Below are 18649 nucleotides of genomic sequence, written 5' to 3'. Positions count from 1 at the left end.
AGGAAAATTATGTAATATAACCGCAAAACAACTTCAGGGACACTTTTGAAACTTCCTCACTTGCCCTGAACTCAATTTTTTCCCCAGTTGATTTCTAAAAGAGTACGCTTAATTTGCTAGTTTCCTCTCTTCGATTTGCGTCGACATTTCCACACAATTAAAATTCAAATTTTGTTCATATATTATATATCTAATCGTGATAGTGTACATACTGTCTGTCTGTCAGTGTACATAAGATTTATTTGTTCACAAATTTAAAAAATAAAAAAGTTATGAAAACTCACAAGAAGAGCAAGCCACCCTCAAAAAACTTTTAGGTATAAATAACCTTTTAGTATACTTATTAGAAACTTTTAGACACATTCAGCCACAGATTTTTAATGGTTGAACAACAACGGACTCAAACGGTAGAACCTCAATCAAAATGGGACCAGATTGTAATTTTTTGGGGCAGAGGGTGTCTCAAGCGTAATAAGTGGAAACCTTGGAGACCTACTACCAGAACCAGAAGTCTCGAACAGACTTTTGCCTAGGACAAAGAAAAAACAAAAGACAAAAACAAATTCCTGTTTCTTTTCAATTTCTTGCACGTAGAAGCAAAGAGATAACTACGATTAATCCGTCTGTGTTTCTTCGGAACTTCTAAAGCCTGCTTGAATTCACTCTTTCTTTCACTCCCAAATTCTCAATATGGCAACAAAAGTAGTGGGTTCCTATCCTCACTCGCTCAAATCCCTCAGTTCCCCTCTTTATCTTTTGAAATTTAACCCAAGCTTCAGTTCCGGATTTGTTTCTTTTCCCAGCACAAGAAACCAGCCTAGGAAATCTCTTGTTGGTAAAAATTTTTAACTTCATCAAATATACTCTGTTTTATTTTATCAGTTTTGGGTATTGTTATCTGAAAAGTTAAGTTCTTTTATGGAATTCCATTTTTCATGATTGCACATGTTCGTGTTTGCAATTCATTTGTTAGAACGTTTAGTTTTAGTGAACAGAACGCTCTAAGCACCATCATTCGAGCTATTGATTGAAAGAAAACTGGCATTTTTATTTATATGCCCCAGTTAATAGCACTTCGCTATGACCAAATAACGATTTTTAGGTAAACGCTTTTCACACTTGATTATTGACGTTAACTAATTAGCATATAATATTAATTACATGTAATAATGAGTTGATATCGAACGGGGAATGCTTGATAAAAACATGGTTGAGACTTTCTTATTCTATGTAGTGATATACGTACAGTTTGCTGGCGTTTTAGTGATTTCCTGGAACAATCAGAAAAAGTCCAAGTCTGAAAAGGAAATATGGGCTTAATATGTGGAGCTAAAGTACTATTTAATTACGGCAAACGGAGTACCAAATGTCTAAGAACAGTTTTAGCAAAGCCTGTATGCTGGTTCACTGTTAATTGACTACTGTTATCTTCTGTTGTTTGGTTTTTACAAGTTTTTGCATTTAATTTTCATAGAGAAGAGAACTGCATGAGCAGAACATGCTTATTTGATCTTGGCATTGCTTGATGCCCAGAAACTTTTAATGGGCTTAGATATAGAGCTGTATACACACTTGATTTATTTCATCCTTCACACCGAGTTCTACTGGATCATAAACTCATATAGCTACTTGTGCTTCCTTTTCTTTTGGGAAGCATTCTTTGAATAGTCAAAAACAGATCAGCATATAACCTTCTATCTGGTGTTGCTTGTTATACTTTAAAGTGGACTTCTACATGTTGCTACATGAGCCTTAGTGATTCAGAGATGCTATATGCACATTCGAAGAAACATCCTACCTTGTGGATTGTTGCGTGATGCATAATGTGCTGACACTGTCTTTCTTTGATGCTATTTCCATGCAGTAAGATCAGTGGCTGCTCCTGCAGAAGCTGCCTCTGGGTTTGATGAAATGGTTTCAGGAACACAGCGTAAATATTATATGTTAGGTGGAAAGGGAGGAGTTGGGAAAACAAGTTGCGCAGCATCACTTGCAGTAAAATTTGCCAATAATGGTCATCCCACTCTTGTAGTTTCAACTGATCCTGCACACTCTTTAAGTGATTCTTTTGCCCAGGTTTAAAATTCAGTTTTCTTCACTTTGACTAGTGGAATCTGTTTATTGATGTCATTTTCAAAGTAGAACTTACATAGCAAGTTTGAAACGGTGTTCTCGCTTGTTCCCAGGATTTGACAGGAGGGACACTAATACCTGTGGAAGGACCTTATTCTCCATTATTTGCCCTTGAGGTGTGGGGAATAAGAAATTTTACATCTAATGGTTTCTATATTCCATAGCCGACATGTATGTTATTTTATCTTCATGAATGGAATATGTATTCATTTGAGTTTAAACGTTTGTGCTGCAACAGATAAATCCTGAAAAAGCTAGGGAAGAATTTCGTAGTGCTGGTCAGAAAAGTGGGGGAACTGGAATTAAGGACTTCATGGATGGTATGGGCCTTGGAGTCCTTGCAGACCAGGTAAGACTCTTTATATAGGGGCCTTCACTTTTAGTAGATACTATTTTCGGAGTAAATTGTTGAAATCTACTGTAGTAGTCAACTGATTATAGTAGTCTTGCAATTGATAACACTAATATATAGTCTGTGATGTTCAAATTTGCAGTTAGTAGCATAGAGTTACGACTGGATTACTGCATAGATGCTAACGTTATTGCCTTGGATTATGTGCACGAATTAGATTTTATGCTTCCATTGTAATTACTTTATTGTCAATTTCCTTCCCCAAAAAAAAAAACCTGCATACTTAAATCACTGTGTATATGTTTCCATGTTTGATTAACTAGTATATCACTGGCTGTCTTTCCTCATGTGAGTGTTGAGTTATTGATTTATAGCTCAACTTCTTGTGCATTAAATGAGCTAGGTAATTTGATTCTCGTCATGATCTTCCCGTTTTTGTACTTGTCTAGCTTGGGGAGTTAAAGCTGGGAGAGTTGTTGGACACACCTCCTCCAGGTCTCGATGAGGCTATTGCAATTTCTAAGGCATGTTTTAGAGTTTGAAGTTGTATTTCAGCTTATGCCTTTTTAGAGTCCGAGACTTCACTTACTACGTAACTCATTTACAGGTTATGCAATTCCTCGAATCACAAGAATATAATATGTTTACCCGCATTGTGTTTGATACTGCTCCAACAGTGAGTGACTAAAAGGTCTCTTATTTTATTCTTTATAGAGATACTAATTCAAACTAATGCCTTGTAATACATCAATGTTCTTTGTAGGGTCATACATTGCGGCTTTTGTCCTTGCCCGACTTCTTGGATGCATCAATAGGAAAGATATTGAAGGTATATATGTTTTTAATGTTCACATAATAACGTCTGGATTGAAATGGCAAGTCAGTCAATATGGATAACCATCAAGTTTATATATAACCAGGTAAAAAGAAGCTTGAATTTTCTTTGTGCCAAATATTATTTTGAGGACAAGCTGAAAATTTTTTATTGATGATAGCTTGTGTTTGTGAAATTCTGAATAGCTATGTTGCTTGTAGTGCTCATCTACGGAGTCAAAGATATCTTCTTGTGTATACTTGTAGTGCTTATATCTGCTTTGTTCTTCTTATATCAATTCCTTACAGTTAAGACAAAAAATAGCTTCAGCTACTTCGGCAATAAAGTCAGTGTTTGGCCAAGAAGACAGCCATCGTGAAGATGCTGTAAGCCTGCCATTGTTTAGAAACTACTTACGTTCTATTGCGAAGATGAAGTGCTAACATTGGTTATTGCTCTCTCATGTAGGCTGACAAATTAGAGCGACTGAGGGAGAGAATGATTAAAGTGAGGGAGCTTTTCCGTGATACAAGCTCAACGGAGTTTGTTATAGTAACAATACCAACGGTATTGGCCTAAAAAATTAGTTATGCCTAAACTTGGTTACCTTAGCTAGTCGAAGTCACATATTGTTGAATATGAATTTATGGTTTTGTATTTTGACCTGCATTATCTTGTCCTTAGAAGAATCTTTTCTCTCATGGTCCATGCTTTTTATAATGTCCCTGTACCTTTTACCTTGTGTTGGTTGATATACTTCTTATTTTCTGATTCAAGAGCCTTGAACAACTCACTTGATTATGTTGAGTCCTTTTCATTTTGGAATTACTGAGGAATTCTTATGAGAGAATATTCATGGGTTGTATGGCAATCACATTCTAATTCATTTATCAATTAATTTGGTTATATATTGTTCATTTCTTTTATTGTAAAATAGGTGATGGCAATTAGTGAATCATCAAGATTGTGTGCTTCTTTAAAGAAGGAAAGCGTACCTGTTAAGAGGCTCATTGTTAACCAAGTTATTCCACCCTCTGCATCAGACTGCAAATTCTGTGCAATGAAAAGGAAGGTATGCCTGGACTACAAGTCTTTCAAATGGTACTTGCAATATTCTTAAACAAATTTTGATTTCTACTGATGTTTAGCATAATTTATGTGACAAAGAAGGGAAGAGAGAAGTGGAAATTCTTTCTAAGCTTTTGTATTTCCATCAGTCATAATTCATGTTATGCGATTGTGTAATAGCAAAGCAGAGGGACTTGTTTCTGTGACTTGCACTCATTTTGTGGCTGGAACTCTTTTTAGCCTACTTGATTATTTAGGCCAAGTTGAATACTTGCTATTATGAACATATTATATTCAACTTTTATCCTTGGCAAATTTTCGGGGTTTCCTTTTCTAGAATTGTTAGAATGTGAATTATGCAGTGGACTCTCGGCAGCTACTTATTAGCTTTGGTTTTTCAAAAGCTGAGCATGGTATAGCATTTATTAAAAACCGTGTTTTGAAAATTGAAATCATGCTTTTAATTAAAGAGTTTTGAAGCCAAAATATGTTTTCAAAATCAACATTTTTCAGCTTAAAATAATTTTACAGAAGACGTCAAAAAGCAAAAAAGTATACCTCAAAGTAGTTTCTGGCTTCATAAAATGTTATCGTAAGTAGTTGAGAACAGGGTGGCTGGCAAAAGTGTAGTATGTAGGACAACCTTCCTTCCAGTGTAATAATTTCTTTAATGGTTTCTTTTGGACCATGCAAGTCTTCATAGGTTTCTGTGTAGCTTAGTTCTCTTCCTCTCTGATAGTCAGGAGTTAATAGCTCATTAATGTATGGTAGGACCAAATGCGTTCTCTCAACATGATTCAAAGTGATCCAGAACTTTCCAGCTTGATGGTGATACAAGCTCCCTTGGTGGATGTAGAAATCAGAGGTGTTCCAGCTCTTCAATTTCTGGGGGATATTGTCTGGAAATGATTCTGCCAGCTAATTGGTAAAACCTTTTCATTTTTTTAATTCACATAGCACTTTCCATTGATACAGAAAATGAATTACTCCGAATAGTTGCCCAACTGTTTTTGGCTTTCTGCTCATCCCATGGTTGGATTGCTATTTTCTTCCTGTCTTGCATTGGCAGCCTTTTTTTCCCCATAAGTCTGCTCAAGGTCCCACAGTTTCTCTGTGTTTCCTTTTTTTTTTTTTTGTCCCAAGGAAAAGTAGTCTTGCTTTTGACATTACCTTTTGCTCTCATTTTCCATCGGAGGATGTTGTCACATAGTATGGATACATTGTTTCATGATTAAGAAAAGATCCACTTTTTGGAATCTTCAAGTTTTGCTGGGCCATTTACTGTAACTGATGTTATTGCAATATCTGATCAATCCACGCGAAGCAGCACATATTTTGGAGCTTTATTTTCTGACTTCTTGGGGAATAATATTGCGTGCATTTGTGTTTCTTTCATTCGTTAAAGCAGGTATTGCAACCAATCCAATCTTGGATTATTATGGATATCCTGGCTCTGCTGAACTTTTGAATCTTCAAATTGGCCATTTTTGGATTGAGATTAACTGATACAATCATCTCAAAGGCTTCATGCTCCTGTGAGCTGATTTACAAGCATGATAGACACAGTGAAAGTGACAGCAAAATGGCTGCAATGAAAAACTTCGGAAATAGCCTACACAGTTTTGCAACAAAGGAGAGAATTTCACAATAAAAGAGAACCATGCATGTCACACAACTGCAACGTTCAAGAGAACGTTTATGTTGAGACCATCAAAGTTGTGCTTCCTACAAGATAGATGGTGCTTTAATTGTACAGTACAAGATTGTGATTAGTCCTCGGAGATACTCTTCTTTAGCAAACTCTTGAGGTCAGAAAAGAGAATTGATCTTTTTAATATATACTACTACTAACACAGCACGTCAGTTTGGATTGACCTATTTTTCAAAAATAAGTTTTTTTAAATATAATGTTACAGTAATATACAAATAAAAATAATTCAAAAAATATTTTATTCATATAATATATCAAAAAATATTTATAGTAAAAGTTTTTACGCTGTTATAATAAAATATTTTCAAAAACAGCTAATTCAAATGGAAGGGATGCGTTCAAGATCGATGGCCCAATTCAAGGTGCTGTTCATCGCGACCTCCTAACCCTAAAGTGCACTTTATGTAGAAGGACCATGGAAAAACAAATTTGATCCTAAACACAGTCAGAAGAGGTCATTTTTCCTTCTCAATGGGAACTTCACTGTGCTTCACTTGGTGACTAGCTCAGGATCAAATGCGTACAATTCCTTCTTTGACATCGAAGTCCTAGAAATCCCATATCAACAAAGCAGGTAAGACCACAAGAAGAAATTTTCTATGCAAATTATCCTCCCCATACAAGAAAGATGGTTTGCAAAATCTCCTAGAAAAATGTATGCCAAAATTCAAGTTCTCGTATACCCTTGATGAAGTTTCCATTCATGGAAGAACCCATGGAGCTGAAGGAGATGTTCCATCGATGAGGAAGGCACAGAGGCGGCAGCTGTTTCTTTTAATGTGGTGGTTCCAAGTTTTGGACCTTTCCAAAAGCAACATCAGAAATTAAAGATTTTTGCTGCTGATCGCTATCCTTTGATGTATTTAGTCAGAGGAGAGATATCCGGATCACCTCGTTTCCCCGGAGCAGCACCAAACACCCCCTCCCCTCCCCTCCCCTCCCCTCCCCCCGCGGCGGGTAGAATGATCACCTTCCAGCATATATATGCGTTTTCATGGAACATCCATGTGTTTAGTTACAACCTTTGCTTCTACGTTTCTATATGTATAAATTCCATTGACACTTGATTCAAATGTTTAGTCCGTCTATGTGTTACTTATGAGAGTTAGCATGTAGTGGTTTTAGCTTTTCATATTCCCATAATATATATATATATATATATATATATATATATATGCTCTCATATTCTCTTATAAGATTCATGTATATCGGTTGTGGATTAAACAGCCCTTTCGGATAGGTTTAATGTTTTGGATTTTAATGATGACTTAAAAGAAAAAAATGGCACCTAAAACTCTTAATCTGCATTTGCACTGTCCACCATGTCCAGTTATTGCTTGTGCTCGATTTCTGTTGGAAAGGTAAGATTAAGACTAGGAAGCAAGCTAATGAAAAGGTATCTCGAATAATAGAGAAGAGAAAAAGTTAGTACTAGACAAAGCTCTACGTGCTCCTGCATCTTGGTCCAGTTTGGATTGGAGTACTTGAGAGTTTCTGCAAAAAAAAAAAAAAAAAAAATGATGTATGTGATGTAAAATAATAATTAAGAAATGTATTGAAGGAATATATAAAAAAAATATCACAAAAACTCGCAATCCAAACGTCAACTTAGTCTTTATGTTATACAATTTGAAATTTACATACTTGGAACCAGTGTTTTAAAAGGCGAAAGTGTTGGGCAAGATGTTTTATGTCCATCTAGTGGAGGCAAAAGCCCCACAAATTTTTATTTTTAAATATTTTAAAAATATAATATATATGTATAAGCATGTGTGTATATATATGTATAATATTAAAAATACCAACAAAAAGATTAGATAAAATAAAAAAAAATACAACCTTGTGTCTACATAAAAAAAAAGCAAAACTTGTTTGTATGACTAAAAGTAAAACCTACTTGTATGACTAATGTTATGCCATAAGCGGAAACCCAACTAACCAGTGTACCACTATAAATTTTGATGAGTATTTGCATAAAAGACTTGATGTGATCCCCCAAACAAATGATCGCAGTTGTGAGAACTCTTTTCCAGGGCACTAGCAATTGTTTATTTGGATAGAGGCTTATTTGCCAAAATTTATTTGCTTACATCATTATTACAATTTTCAACACATATTTTTATCTCACACACATCACATCACAAAAAGTGTTACAGTAAAAATATCTCAAATAATTTACAATCCAAACATATTTCGAGTTTTGACTATCAAATCGAGTGTCTTTCCCCTATTTCTTTAGAATATCTTCAATGTGAAGCACAAAGTTTTAAAATTTCACCTCCTTTGTATTATTAAATTCCAAACTAACATCCATGTTCATCAACTTAAATTTGTAAGCTAACATAAGAAAATTTTTTTAGAAATTGCAAATTCACCTTGAGGGTCTCAACTTCCTTAAACAGGTGAAGAGAAAATCCAGTTTACATGTTTTTTTTGGAGTTTAAAAAAGAGAAAAAGTGCTGAAATTTTAAAAGCACACATTTTTTACGTTTTAAAGAAAAAACTCACAAGAATGCTTGGGCGTTCGCCCCAAGAGTCGGGGCAAATGCCCCATAACAATAACCCCCATTTGATCGTCCAAGGATAATTCAAGAACACCTTGTTTCGAAAATACGCCTTTCAAAACACGGCTTAGAATTTGAAAAATAAAATCACTTATATTAAAGTTTCTTTAGCCAATTGTACACACAATATACCAAATCTAAAATAGTTAATTTCAATTTATTTTAGTGCAAAAAAAAATATTTTATCCCACTTTCGATGGAATTGTTTGTCCTCCAAAGAATGGCAGAGAAATGTGTTTGAACTCAAGAACAAACAAATTTTCTGCGGTTCAGATCTGAAGCTACGTCAGCCGACAGATCTGAGCCGCTAATTGGGATCCGTTGCTTGCAAGTCTTTACGCTACTTGGTCATACGATTTGCACGACAAGTCACCCTCAGGTATCCTCCAAAAAACCCTACACTAAAAAAAAAACCTCTCATCACGCACAAGAGAAAAAAAGGGAAAAAAAAACATGAATCCTTGTCTTCCTTTTGCTGCAAATCTTGTGCAAAGTAGCCTCCGCAGCAATGGGTTCTCGAAAAATATTGTGCTGTCTCCGCTGTCCTTGAACGCCATAGCAGCCATGCTGGCCACGGGATGTTCAGGACGCTCTCTGAAGCGTGTACTCAGCTTTGTTGAATGCGACGATTTGGAGCAGCTCAAGTCGATGTTTTCGCAGATGATGTCTATTGCAACTTCCTCCTCCTCCTCCTCCTCTCCTTCTTCCTCCGCCTGCAGTGGCATGAGTAATAGCTACCGTCGTTATCGAGGCCGTGGTGGTAGTAGTAGTCCTCCAAAGATCTCATTCGTCAATGGAGTTTGGGTGGATTCTCGTTTTCCCCTCAAGCCCTCGTACAAGGACTGTGTTACAAACGTCTTCAAATCAGATGCCAAAAACGTGGATTTCCAAAAGGTACGTGTTACTATGTGACTGGTCTTCTGTTGCTGACTCTTGTAATATATATTTTTTTTTTTGGCTATTATGTTGGGACAAAAAGAAAAATAGTAGTTTGTTAGGGTTAGTGAATGGTGTACGATATTAGTATGATGAAAATGGAGAATTCCCGTGTTGATGGAACTCATAGTGGGAAAGTAAAATAAACAAAAAAAAAGGGACAGGTACAAACTACAAAATTGTGGATAAGTGCATGTAGGCATAACAGGCTGATATGTACATGTACAGAGATGTAATTGAGCCGAATCGAATCGAGCATCTTATGTTTGAGCTCCGTCCGTTAAGCGATTCGAATAACGTTCGTGTTTGTTCGTTAATTTTTGAACTCCAAACATGTGTTCGTGTTTGGCTCGTTAAGCAAAGTTTATATTCGAGTTCGAGTTTGAGTTCGAGTTCGACTCATTTAACATAAACAAGCCGTTCGCGAACATGCTCGAAATGCTCGAATCCAAATTATTTTAAACCTTAAATATGACATACAAATCATTAATCATTCTAAAAAACAATTAAAGCACTAAGAGACTAAATTCTATTATTCATTAACTATATAACTAACATTAACATAAAAATAACAAATAAAACCCTCCAAATATAAAAGTCTAGCCATAAAATTAACCCTAAAATTTGTCAAATGATAATTATGGTCATGTTTGCAAACGTTCGTTAAAACTTGTGAACATGCTTGTGTTTGGTCTATTATTGATCGAACAAAAAAATTCGTTCGAACTCAGTTCGTTTAAGATTTCGAACGAGTTTTTCACGAACACGAACGTGTCGAAACGAACCGAGCTACCAAACAGTTAGGTTCGTTTAACAACTCCATATATGTATGATAAGGGCATGTGTGCATATCTAGTTGATCAATTATGCTGTTTAATTACCTTTAGTACTGTTGATTATAAAAATCTTCCCAATTCCTCTTTTGTAACTTCGTGCATTAAGTCAATCAGTTAACCTATGAAAAACTATTCTTGCTGAATTTGTCTTGATAATGTTGTTTTATGTTGGACTCAACGAAATTTTGTGTAGGCTGATAAAGCCATCAAAGAAATTAACTCATGGGCAGACCTGCAAACGAATGGCCTCATAAAAGATGTTCTTCAACGTGGCCACATTAGCCCTGTTACCGCACTTATACTAGGAAATGCTCTTTACTTCAAAGGATATTGGGCAGACGAATTTGATATTACAAGGACTCGGAATCAGAACTTCTCCCTTCTCGGTGGAGACAAGGTTTCTGTTCCCTTCATGGGCATTTCAGGACATTATCTGTACGGATCATTTGGTGACTTTAAAGTCATCGAGCTTCCCTATAAAGTCGGCAACATCGGAGACAGGAAGAGATTTTCAATGCAGTTGATCCTCCCACACAAGATAGATGGATTGCAGGATCTAGTATTGAAGTTCAATTCCGGGTTTATAAGCGGCCATTTCGAGCTTGAGAGAACACTTGTTGATGTCGTGCAGATACCCAAAATCAAATTCTCAAGCGTTCTTGAGGAAATTAAATTTCCATTCATGGAAGAAGACATGGAGCTGACAGAGATGATTCATGCTAGAGATCAGCCTTTCATTTCAAAAATAATTCACAAAGCTTTTATCGAGGTGGATGAGAAAGGCACAGAGGCAGCAGCCGTCACCTTTAGCGCAATAATCGGCCATGCACCCGGAGAAATACAGCGAGAAATCAAGACCTTTGTAGCTGACCATCCTTTCATGTTCATCGTCAAAGAAGAGACATCTGGATTAGTCCTCTTCGTTGGCGCTGTAGTAAATCCCCTCCCAGAATGATCGAACATATATAATTGCTGGAGACGTGACAAAGATTTAGCAGTCTAAAGCATTAGGTTTATTTCGGAATCATTAATCTTTTAAGCACCCTTTTTCCCCCCTCTCTCATTTAGGCACCAGAATGGTTGTATTTTGATTGTGTATTAATTATGAGTATTGCTACAAATTATGAAAATAATTTCGGGAGTGTCTAAGTTATACAAGGCGACGGAGTACATTCATCACGCAATGATTGATACTAAAGAACTCCTTCACGTAGGCTGTCAAAGTTCTGTCATGCAAAAACCTCCATTTATATTTATGTACTGCTGATCAAGTTGATCAGCAGGAGACCGGGTAATAGGCTCTGAATCCGGCTCCTCCCATTACACTATGTCTCCTGTCTCAATGCATATTAGATGATTGCTATTTGTCAACTAATTTCGGATAACATATACGGGAAAAAGCAAAACTCGAGCAATTCTAATTACCATCAAAAGAAAAAAAATTTCACTTTCAATTCTCAAATATGAAGAAAAAAAAACCTCAATATAATAAAAGCAAGTTCAATCGGAATCCAAAAGACATTGCAATTCACAAGGTTCAATAAGCAATCGATAATTCACGATCAAGAGTCCAAAAATGACACTTGAGAGATTGTCCTCGGGTTGAGGTTTGATGGAATTGAGTTCGTTGAGATGTATGTCTACACCACACAGGCTTTTATATATGTTGAGAGTTGAGCGTTGAGAGTGACTAGAGCAAAGGGCTTATCTTTTGTTTCTATTAAAGTCGTGAGTTCGTTGTAATCGGTCTATATCTCCACGTCCTTGCTTCTTCTTCGAGCCTTGCTTCTCCCTTCCCACTCTTTCTAGTAATGCTACTTCAGAGATGGGAGTACTATATTTACTTTGATACAATAGGAAAATTTCCAATTGGCTGCCGGGCTGAGCAACCCAACAGTTTTAAATTTTTTTTTTTTTGCTTTGCCTATCACGCTCATTAAGCCCAGCAGGCATAGTTCTTTCTATATTACTTCATGTTAGGTCAACATTTTTACCATTTTTTTTTTTAACAATAAACAAAGGAATTAACCCAAACAAACGGTCTCATAAAAAGTATCTTTCAACCTCAACATATTAAACTTTTTTTTTAACACAATGTCTTTAATTAAATCATTTATGAAGTATTACCATGCACTTTTACATTGTCCCGTCCAAGCTCTTAAACCCATCGAAATTAATTCCTGGAAACAATAGAGAGTTCGATTCTCAGAAGGTTCCAACTTTGAAAACAAAGGGGTGAAATTTTGACTGCTGTTTTGTATACAGTAAAGGAATCAGTATCTGGGTTTTAATGAATGTTAATATCTGGATTTTGTATACAGTAAATGAATGTTAACATCTGGATTTTACAAGGAAAACCACATTAGAATATAAATTTATACACTACAGATCGATATCAAATTTGCGATCGAAGCAAGTTCCTAATCATTAAGCCGGGCAACAAAAGTTAGAAGAACCATCATGATGGTTAGTTAATTAGCAGACCGCGTCACTCCTGACTTATCCTTAGCTTGAAAACCCAGAAGCCATGCTTTCATGGGTGATTGACTCACTTTCTTTGAATAACCAACATCCCGAGCAAAGCTATGACACGACTGGCAATGCCAACGAGGATTAGAACAGCTATACAAAGTGTCCAGTCATGGAGATTAATGTAACCTACATCTTTGAGTGCATGCACTACAGCGAGTCATGATCCACACACCATAGTACCTGATAATTAACCAAAATTTTATGATGAGACATATTTCTGTCTGGTTCACAAGTCACAATGTTATAATTTCCTAAGAAGAAGACGTGCATATGTGTTAGTTAAATCCTTTCATTTGAAACTTAAACTCAACTTGGTTTTTCGGCTGCATCTCTTCTATCTGGTAGGGTTTGCATTTTAGCGAACATGTGTAACATAATTACTTTAGGGATTATTAGAACTGTGTAGACAAATTTACAGTCATATCAAGAGATATAAGACTTGCACAATTGAGACTAGCTGCAGTTTTCACGTTTTATGCACTAAAGCAGGCATCAAGAATTATAATCGATGGAAGTCTTAACCTTGTATGGAAGGACCATACCTTTCTGCATTTTGAGCAACAAATGCTTCTAAAGCCCACTTTGGATAACACAAGTTAGCTATAAGCTTATACACTTTATTATCTTTGGTTGTAGTTGCAATAAGAGTCAAAACCACAGAAAGAAACGCTGAACACTGCAAACGGTCAAAAAATAACAGGTCAAATTGAAGAAATCAAATTTAGAACAATTCAAAGAAAGGTCATACTAGGGTATACAAGAAATTAATGCTCACCAGCTGAGAAGGTCCAGGATCAAGAACGATGGCCAGTGCATAAGCTATACCGGTCACACAATACACGAGGCAGAGCAAAACAATGTAATTATCCGTGAATGATGATCTGGGGTTAAAGAAATTAGACAAAAAGTAGAATACAGTGAGCTATAATGAGAAATTTTGCAGAATTTGTCCCATATGTGCACCTATTATCATGAAGTCTAGTCATACTTCGGGATATATCTCAGTACCGAAGAATTGCAACTTCTAACTCTTGTGAGGCAATTGAAATGGCCAGTAAAGCAAGAACAATATTAACATGGAAAAAGAGGTAGTTGGTCCTTTCAACTTACAAACTGCAATAATAATATAATTGTAACCATGCAATCGGAACTGATAATCGCTTTCTTTGCCAAGTATTCCCAAGCTGGCCCCGGCAAGTAACAGAATGAGATAATCTATAGCTTGCATTCTGGCATCACGTAATCGTTGCTTGCCAACCCTGAGATCAGTACGTCCGTGAGTAACATCACAATGTGTGCTTGGTGAAGTATAAAGAAATTTAATCAATTTTCTAAATATTAAGACATTTAGCAAGTTCCAAATGTTAATACATGTATAAAGGGCCAGCAAACCCTTCACAACTAACAGGAATTTGCTTCTGAACCAAAAGATTTAATCAAGAAAGGATGTCGTATCAACCAAACTTTTCAATCCTACCTTAAGTAGCTATATACAACTAATGCAGGAAGATCACGTATTCAAAACTATGGTGGAGAGCTCAAACTCAATATTTGATTTTTGTCCTTTTTTTGGGAAAGTTCCGGAACTTTTTCGAATTTATGTTGTCTGCTACGTAAATCAGTATGCAAGTTTGTTATTTTACTCTTTGCCAGCCATATAGAGAGCTTTCTTCACTTTCCAGGTGCAAGAAAAGCTTCCTTATCAGACAATAAAGAAGGAGATCAGTCGGCAGTTTGATGCAATAAGGTACAGGCAGGACAGACTCAAAGGTTGGATGCCATTCATATAGCTTTTATCTCGGCAGCTGTGCACAGTCGCTGACTGATATCTCCTGTCGAGCCTTTGAGGGTCAGTATCTAGAGATGGACTTTCTGGCATTGGAAACTGCAAATCCCCCTAGTAGGATTAATTCTTCAGTGATCTACCTCCAGCACCATGTATTTTTTCCGTTATTTGTACCGGCAGCTAAAGCTACGGGAGAGCATGGTTCGAAGTCTCGGCCGAGACCGAGACGACTCGGCCGAGTCGTCACCGTCTCGGCCCCTACCGATACGATATCGTGACGAAACGATACCGAAATACTTGACTCGCCGAGAAATCGGCCGAGACGTCACCGCGACGGATTGACTCGTCCGAGTCACACCGAGTCACTCCGAGTTATCTCGAGTCAAGACGAGAAATTAGCCGAGTTACACCGTGACGGATTGACTCGGCCATTTCTTTTGCTATTTTTTATTATTTTTGTTTAACATACTTTTTTTATATTATTAACAATTTTTAGAATATTAAATACTTTAAAATTTGCGTCTCACCGAGACCGCGACCGATATGCCGAGACCGATGTGGAACGTTCCGGGCCGCGACCGTGACCGCGACCACGACTTTGAACCATGCGGGAGAGTGTTAAAACTTAAAAGTTTTTTTAGGCCAACACTTTTTTTCGTTTAAGGGGAGCCTCTAAACCTTACTAGCACGAGGAGAAAGGAGAAAGATATGAAAGCCGAATCACTGAAAGGTTGTTATCAAGTCGAGTCGAGTTCGAATAGTATATTATTCGAACTTTATTCCAGTAAAACTATTCGAACTTGAATTCGAGCTCAAATTTAAACTTATTTTATCTTTCTCAAGCTCGATGTTGAACTTGACCAAATTGAACTCAATTGAGTGTAATTGAGTTCAATCAAGTTTTTAAACTCAATTTTTTAGTAAATTTCATAATTTTATAATACATAATTAAAAATTATATTATAAATATACTACTCGATAAGATTCTATGACTACTCGAATTTTATTTTATTTCTTGAACTCGATTCGATTACCTTATCAAGTAACTTGAACCCGAACCAAACTACTCGCAAGTCCGATCGAATTGAGCAATTTAATTAATTTACACCCCTAATCTCACAATCACAAGCAAAGGGGAAATATATTTTAAAAATAAAAATAAAAATAAAATATAAAAGGAAGCTTAAGTGTGTGTCGAACGACCTCAAGAATACCAGAGTCTGGCTATATACTACACTTTGACATTTTATGACTTTAAATTGAGTTCCCTCTATTTAATGGCTTTTTCATGAAATAATTTTACCACTCCAAAGATCCCCACATTTTAAGGAATCACTACATTCATTGTAATAACGATGTCCATCACCAGCCTCACAAGTTGGGAGTTATTCAATTCAAATCAATTGATATAATTCTTATATTTTTTTTGATATAAGTTTGTGCAAATTGGGTTTAATTCAAATTTCTTAGATTTAATTTGAATGAATTTGTCAATTCGTATAAGTAAGTTAGTATAAATTTTATAATTACACCGAAACTAAACTAATTTACATTAAATGCGTAAAGAATTGGATGAACCAGTTGGAATTTGACAAAACTCAAACTTTTGCAACCCGGCCGTAATCACATGAAACTCAGGCTCAAAAAAAAAAAAAAAAAAAAAAAAACCTAACAATCCCTTTCACCGCGCTGTATCTATGTCTCCACTCACAAGTCAATTTGGTGAATACAGCCTTCAGCCCCATTACTTAACCATAAAGTACCTTTTGATAATCTAAGTAAAAAAAGGAAAAAGAAAAAAGCAGTACTTTCTTTTTTGTGGTGATTGATTTTTTCCCGTGATGGATGGAAGACAATCAAAACTTAACTTTGGAAAAGGATCGGATCGGGTGACAAAATACAATGAATTATAAGAAGGAGGTCCTCATTACCCACTTACCAAAAAACCAAAAAATAAAAATTACATAATTACATAATATAGGAGAGCAAAGTGCCTATTCATTGATTTTGGGGTAAACATGCGACTAAAGGTAAAGTTCGTGGGGATTTAACGCTTTTAACCCTGGCTAATAATAATCTGAATTGCAAACTCCATTTCTTGATATCAAGAACCAGCACACCCGGAAGTCATTTACCTCTGATTTTGGTAATGCATGCAGTTAGCCATGAAATCCAAATTGTTGGAAAAAATTAAACGCCCTGTTCCATTCATCTTTCCCAAAAAAAGGGAAACAACCCACAAACCAAAATCATAAGTACTAGTAGTACAAAGTAGAAATCCAATGAAAAATGGAAAAAAGGAAACCAATGCTGGCAAAATAACTTGCGCATCCTTAATACAGTCGATAGGATTGTTAGCAGATTGAGCAGAAAGCAAAGAAGTCGCAAGATTGGATAGCCTACTATAAGCAACTTAAGTGAGATGCTGGACAAATTCTGAGTTATGTACCAGAAAATGTTTTCCACTTCCATAGGTGTAGCAGTCATCAAAGTTCTGGCAATGTACCATCTGCACCCACCTTAACTGCAAAATTCCAACTACAGGAGAACAGGAGAACTTAGTCCTAATTCGCTGGTATTTAAATGGAATTTAGGCCTGGTTCTTGTTAGTATAGCAAGTACGCAAGTAACTGTATCGTTTTCATCTCAGTTGCTCTTTTTTTTTTTTTTTTTCAACAAACGATACCATTGTATAGATATGAACACTTGACCTTACAAGAATTAGTTGCAAAAAGGGGATACTACCCTCATATCCATCTTAACCAAGTCAATCAGCCATATTGGGAAATCGTGCTCCCATTCAATATCATGTACTAGATTTACTGCATATTGTGTTAATGTATGGGTGATTTGATTTTCAGTTCTAGGTATAAACACAAAAGAACAGCTTTCAAAGCCTAGACTAAGTTCCTGTACGTCTTCTAATACCGTTGCAGTCATGTATTCATATTCACTGCTTCTAGTAATCTGCTCAACCACTGATTTGCAGTCTGTATGGACTATAATTTTTGTCCATCCTGCTTGCTCTTTTGCTATAATTTTTGCAGTCTTTTGCTATAATTTTTGGACTATAATCTGTATGGACTAGTAATCTCAGTTGCTCTTTTGCTAATCTTCCATGTGTTCTGCTGTAATTCGGGTGGCAGATTTTACTGCGAGCAGACAAGAGGAGATTGTTTTGACTTGCAAGTAATACTTAACAGCAAACTTTAGATTCGCGGGGCTAAAATACAGTAGTAATATTGCATGCATATGGGACGATCTGCATTTACGAAGTCTAAAGATTGCAGCCAACTAGACAAATCTTGATTATCCTATATACGTGCTGAGCAACAAGAAATAAATTACAGATTGGAGAACTTGATATTAAGAAAAAAAAACAACGAGATCAAGAAGCATCGACATTTCTTTTCGTTATATTTATTTTTTTTTTCATTTTATTTGAGAAATGGGTTCCGTTTCCACCATATTTAATCCGTTGCCTTAAGGTACAAGGACCATCCGATGCTACTTTGAGTATTCGTACCACTTGAGTATTTATTCATAATGAAAAATGAACTTCAGAATTCACCCGGCTGAAACACATATCACTTGCCTGATTATAGCGTAAATAAGGCTAATTATCAAATCAAATATTTTAGTGTTTAAATTTATTTGATTGTTTTAATAAGTTTAAAATTTTATTCAAACTTGACTTGTTTAGCTAGTCATCAAAGAGAACTTAAACGAGCTTTTCTTTGAATTTAAAATCATTAAACAAAAAAAAAAGGTTGATATGTCTTTGCGTGATTCTAAGGCAGCAACCCGAATGGTTGTGGCAAAAGATGACCAGGTTGATATGTTTAGACAAACAGAAACGAAAGATTGCTTTAATTATACCAGATTTTTACACATCTACAACTGTTAAAAAGTTTTTT

The 18649-nt window shown here is 36.0% G+C and overlaps 2 protein-coding genes and 1 pseudogene across 6 annotated transcripts; 2 read left to right on the top strand and 1 right to left on the bottom strand.

Moving 5' to 3' along the window:
• The first annotated feature begins 463 nt into the window (after nt 1–463).
• Nucleotides 464–7205, top strand: LOC113725788 (ATPase GET3B). Of its 5 annotated transcripts, none has more exons than XR_011838922.1 (14): nt 493–835; nt 1865–2076; nt 2187–2249; nt 2372–2482; nt 2935–3009; nt 3093–3161; nt 3249–3314; nt 3608–3685; nt 3768–3866; nt 4237–4371; nt 5139–5292; nt 5776–6175; nt 6393–6652; nt 6789–7205. XR_011838922.1 is itself a non-coding variant. In XM_027249147.2 (12 exons), the coding sequence occupies exons 1-11, from the start codon at nt 691–693 to the stop codon at nt 5274–5276; spliced, it is 1191 nt and encodes a 396-aa protein (XP_027104948.2). In that variant the 5' UTR covers nt 464–690; the 3' UTR covers nt 5277–5292; nt 5776–6241. The 5 variants fall into 5 exon arrangements, 2 of the variants coding, with proteins under 2 accessions (XP_027104948.2, XP_027104950.2); XR_011838921.1 differs by having other exon boundaries at nt 6773–7205; XR_011838920.1 differs by having other exon boundaries at nt 6393–7205.
• Nucleotides 7206–9095: 1890 nt separating this feature from the next.
• LOC113723854 (serpin-ZX-like) lies at nt 9096–11369 on the top strand. The gene is made up of 2 exons (XM_072076730.1): nt 9096–9536; nt 10608–11369. Exons 1-2 carry the CDS (start codon nt 9096–9098, stop codon nt 11367–11369), a joined length of 1203 nt encoding a protein of 400 aa, XP_071932831.1.
• A 1593-nt stretch (nt 11370–12962) lies between these two features.
• Nucleotides 12963–14174, bottom strand: LOC113723853 (ABC transporter G family member 24-like; annotated as a pseudogene).
• Nucleotides 14175–18649: the final 4475 nt, after the last annotated feature.

The sequence above is a fragment of the Coffea arabica genome, chromosome 2c, assembly GCF_036785885.1.
Source record: "Coffea arabica cultivar ET-39 chromosome 2c, Coffea Arabica ET-39 HiFi, whole genome shotgun sequence".
Classification (NCBI taxonomy): Eukaryota; Viridiplantae; Streptophyta; class Magnoliopsida; order Gentianales; family Rubiaceae; genus Coffea; species Coffea arabica.
This window is presented reverse-complemented; position numbering and strand designations above follow the sequence as displayed.

Coding starts and splice junctions, on each gene's coding strand:
- LOC113725788 (XM_027249147.2), top strand. CDS start 691: ATGGCAACAAAAGTAGTGGGTTCCTATCCTCACTCGCTCAAATCCCTC. Junction 3,162..3,248: donor TGTTTGATACTGCTCCAACA/GTGAGTGACTAA, acceptor TGTTCTTTGTAG/GGTCATACATTGCGGCTTTT. Junction 3,686..3,767: donor ACAGCCATCGTGAAGATGCT/GTAAGCCTGCCA, acceptor TCTCTCATGTAG/GCTGACAAATTAGAGCGACT.
- LOC113723854 (XM_072076730.1), top strand. CDS start 9,096: ATGAATCCTTGTCTTCCTTTTGCTGCAAATCTTGTGCAAAGTAGCCTC. Junction 9,537..10,607: donor AAAACGTGGATTTCCAAAAG/GTACGTGTTACT, acceptor AATTTTGTGTAG/GCTGATAAAGCCATCAAAGA.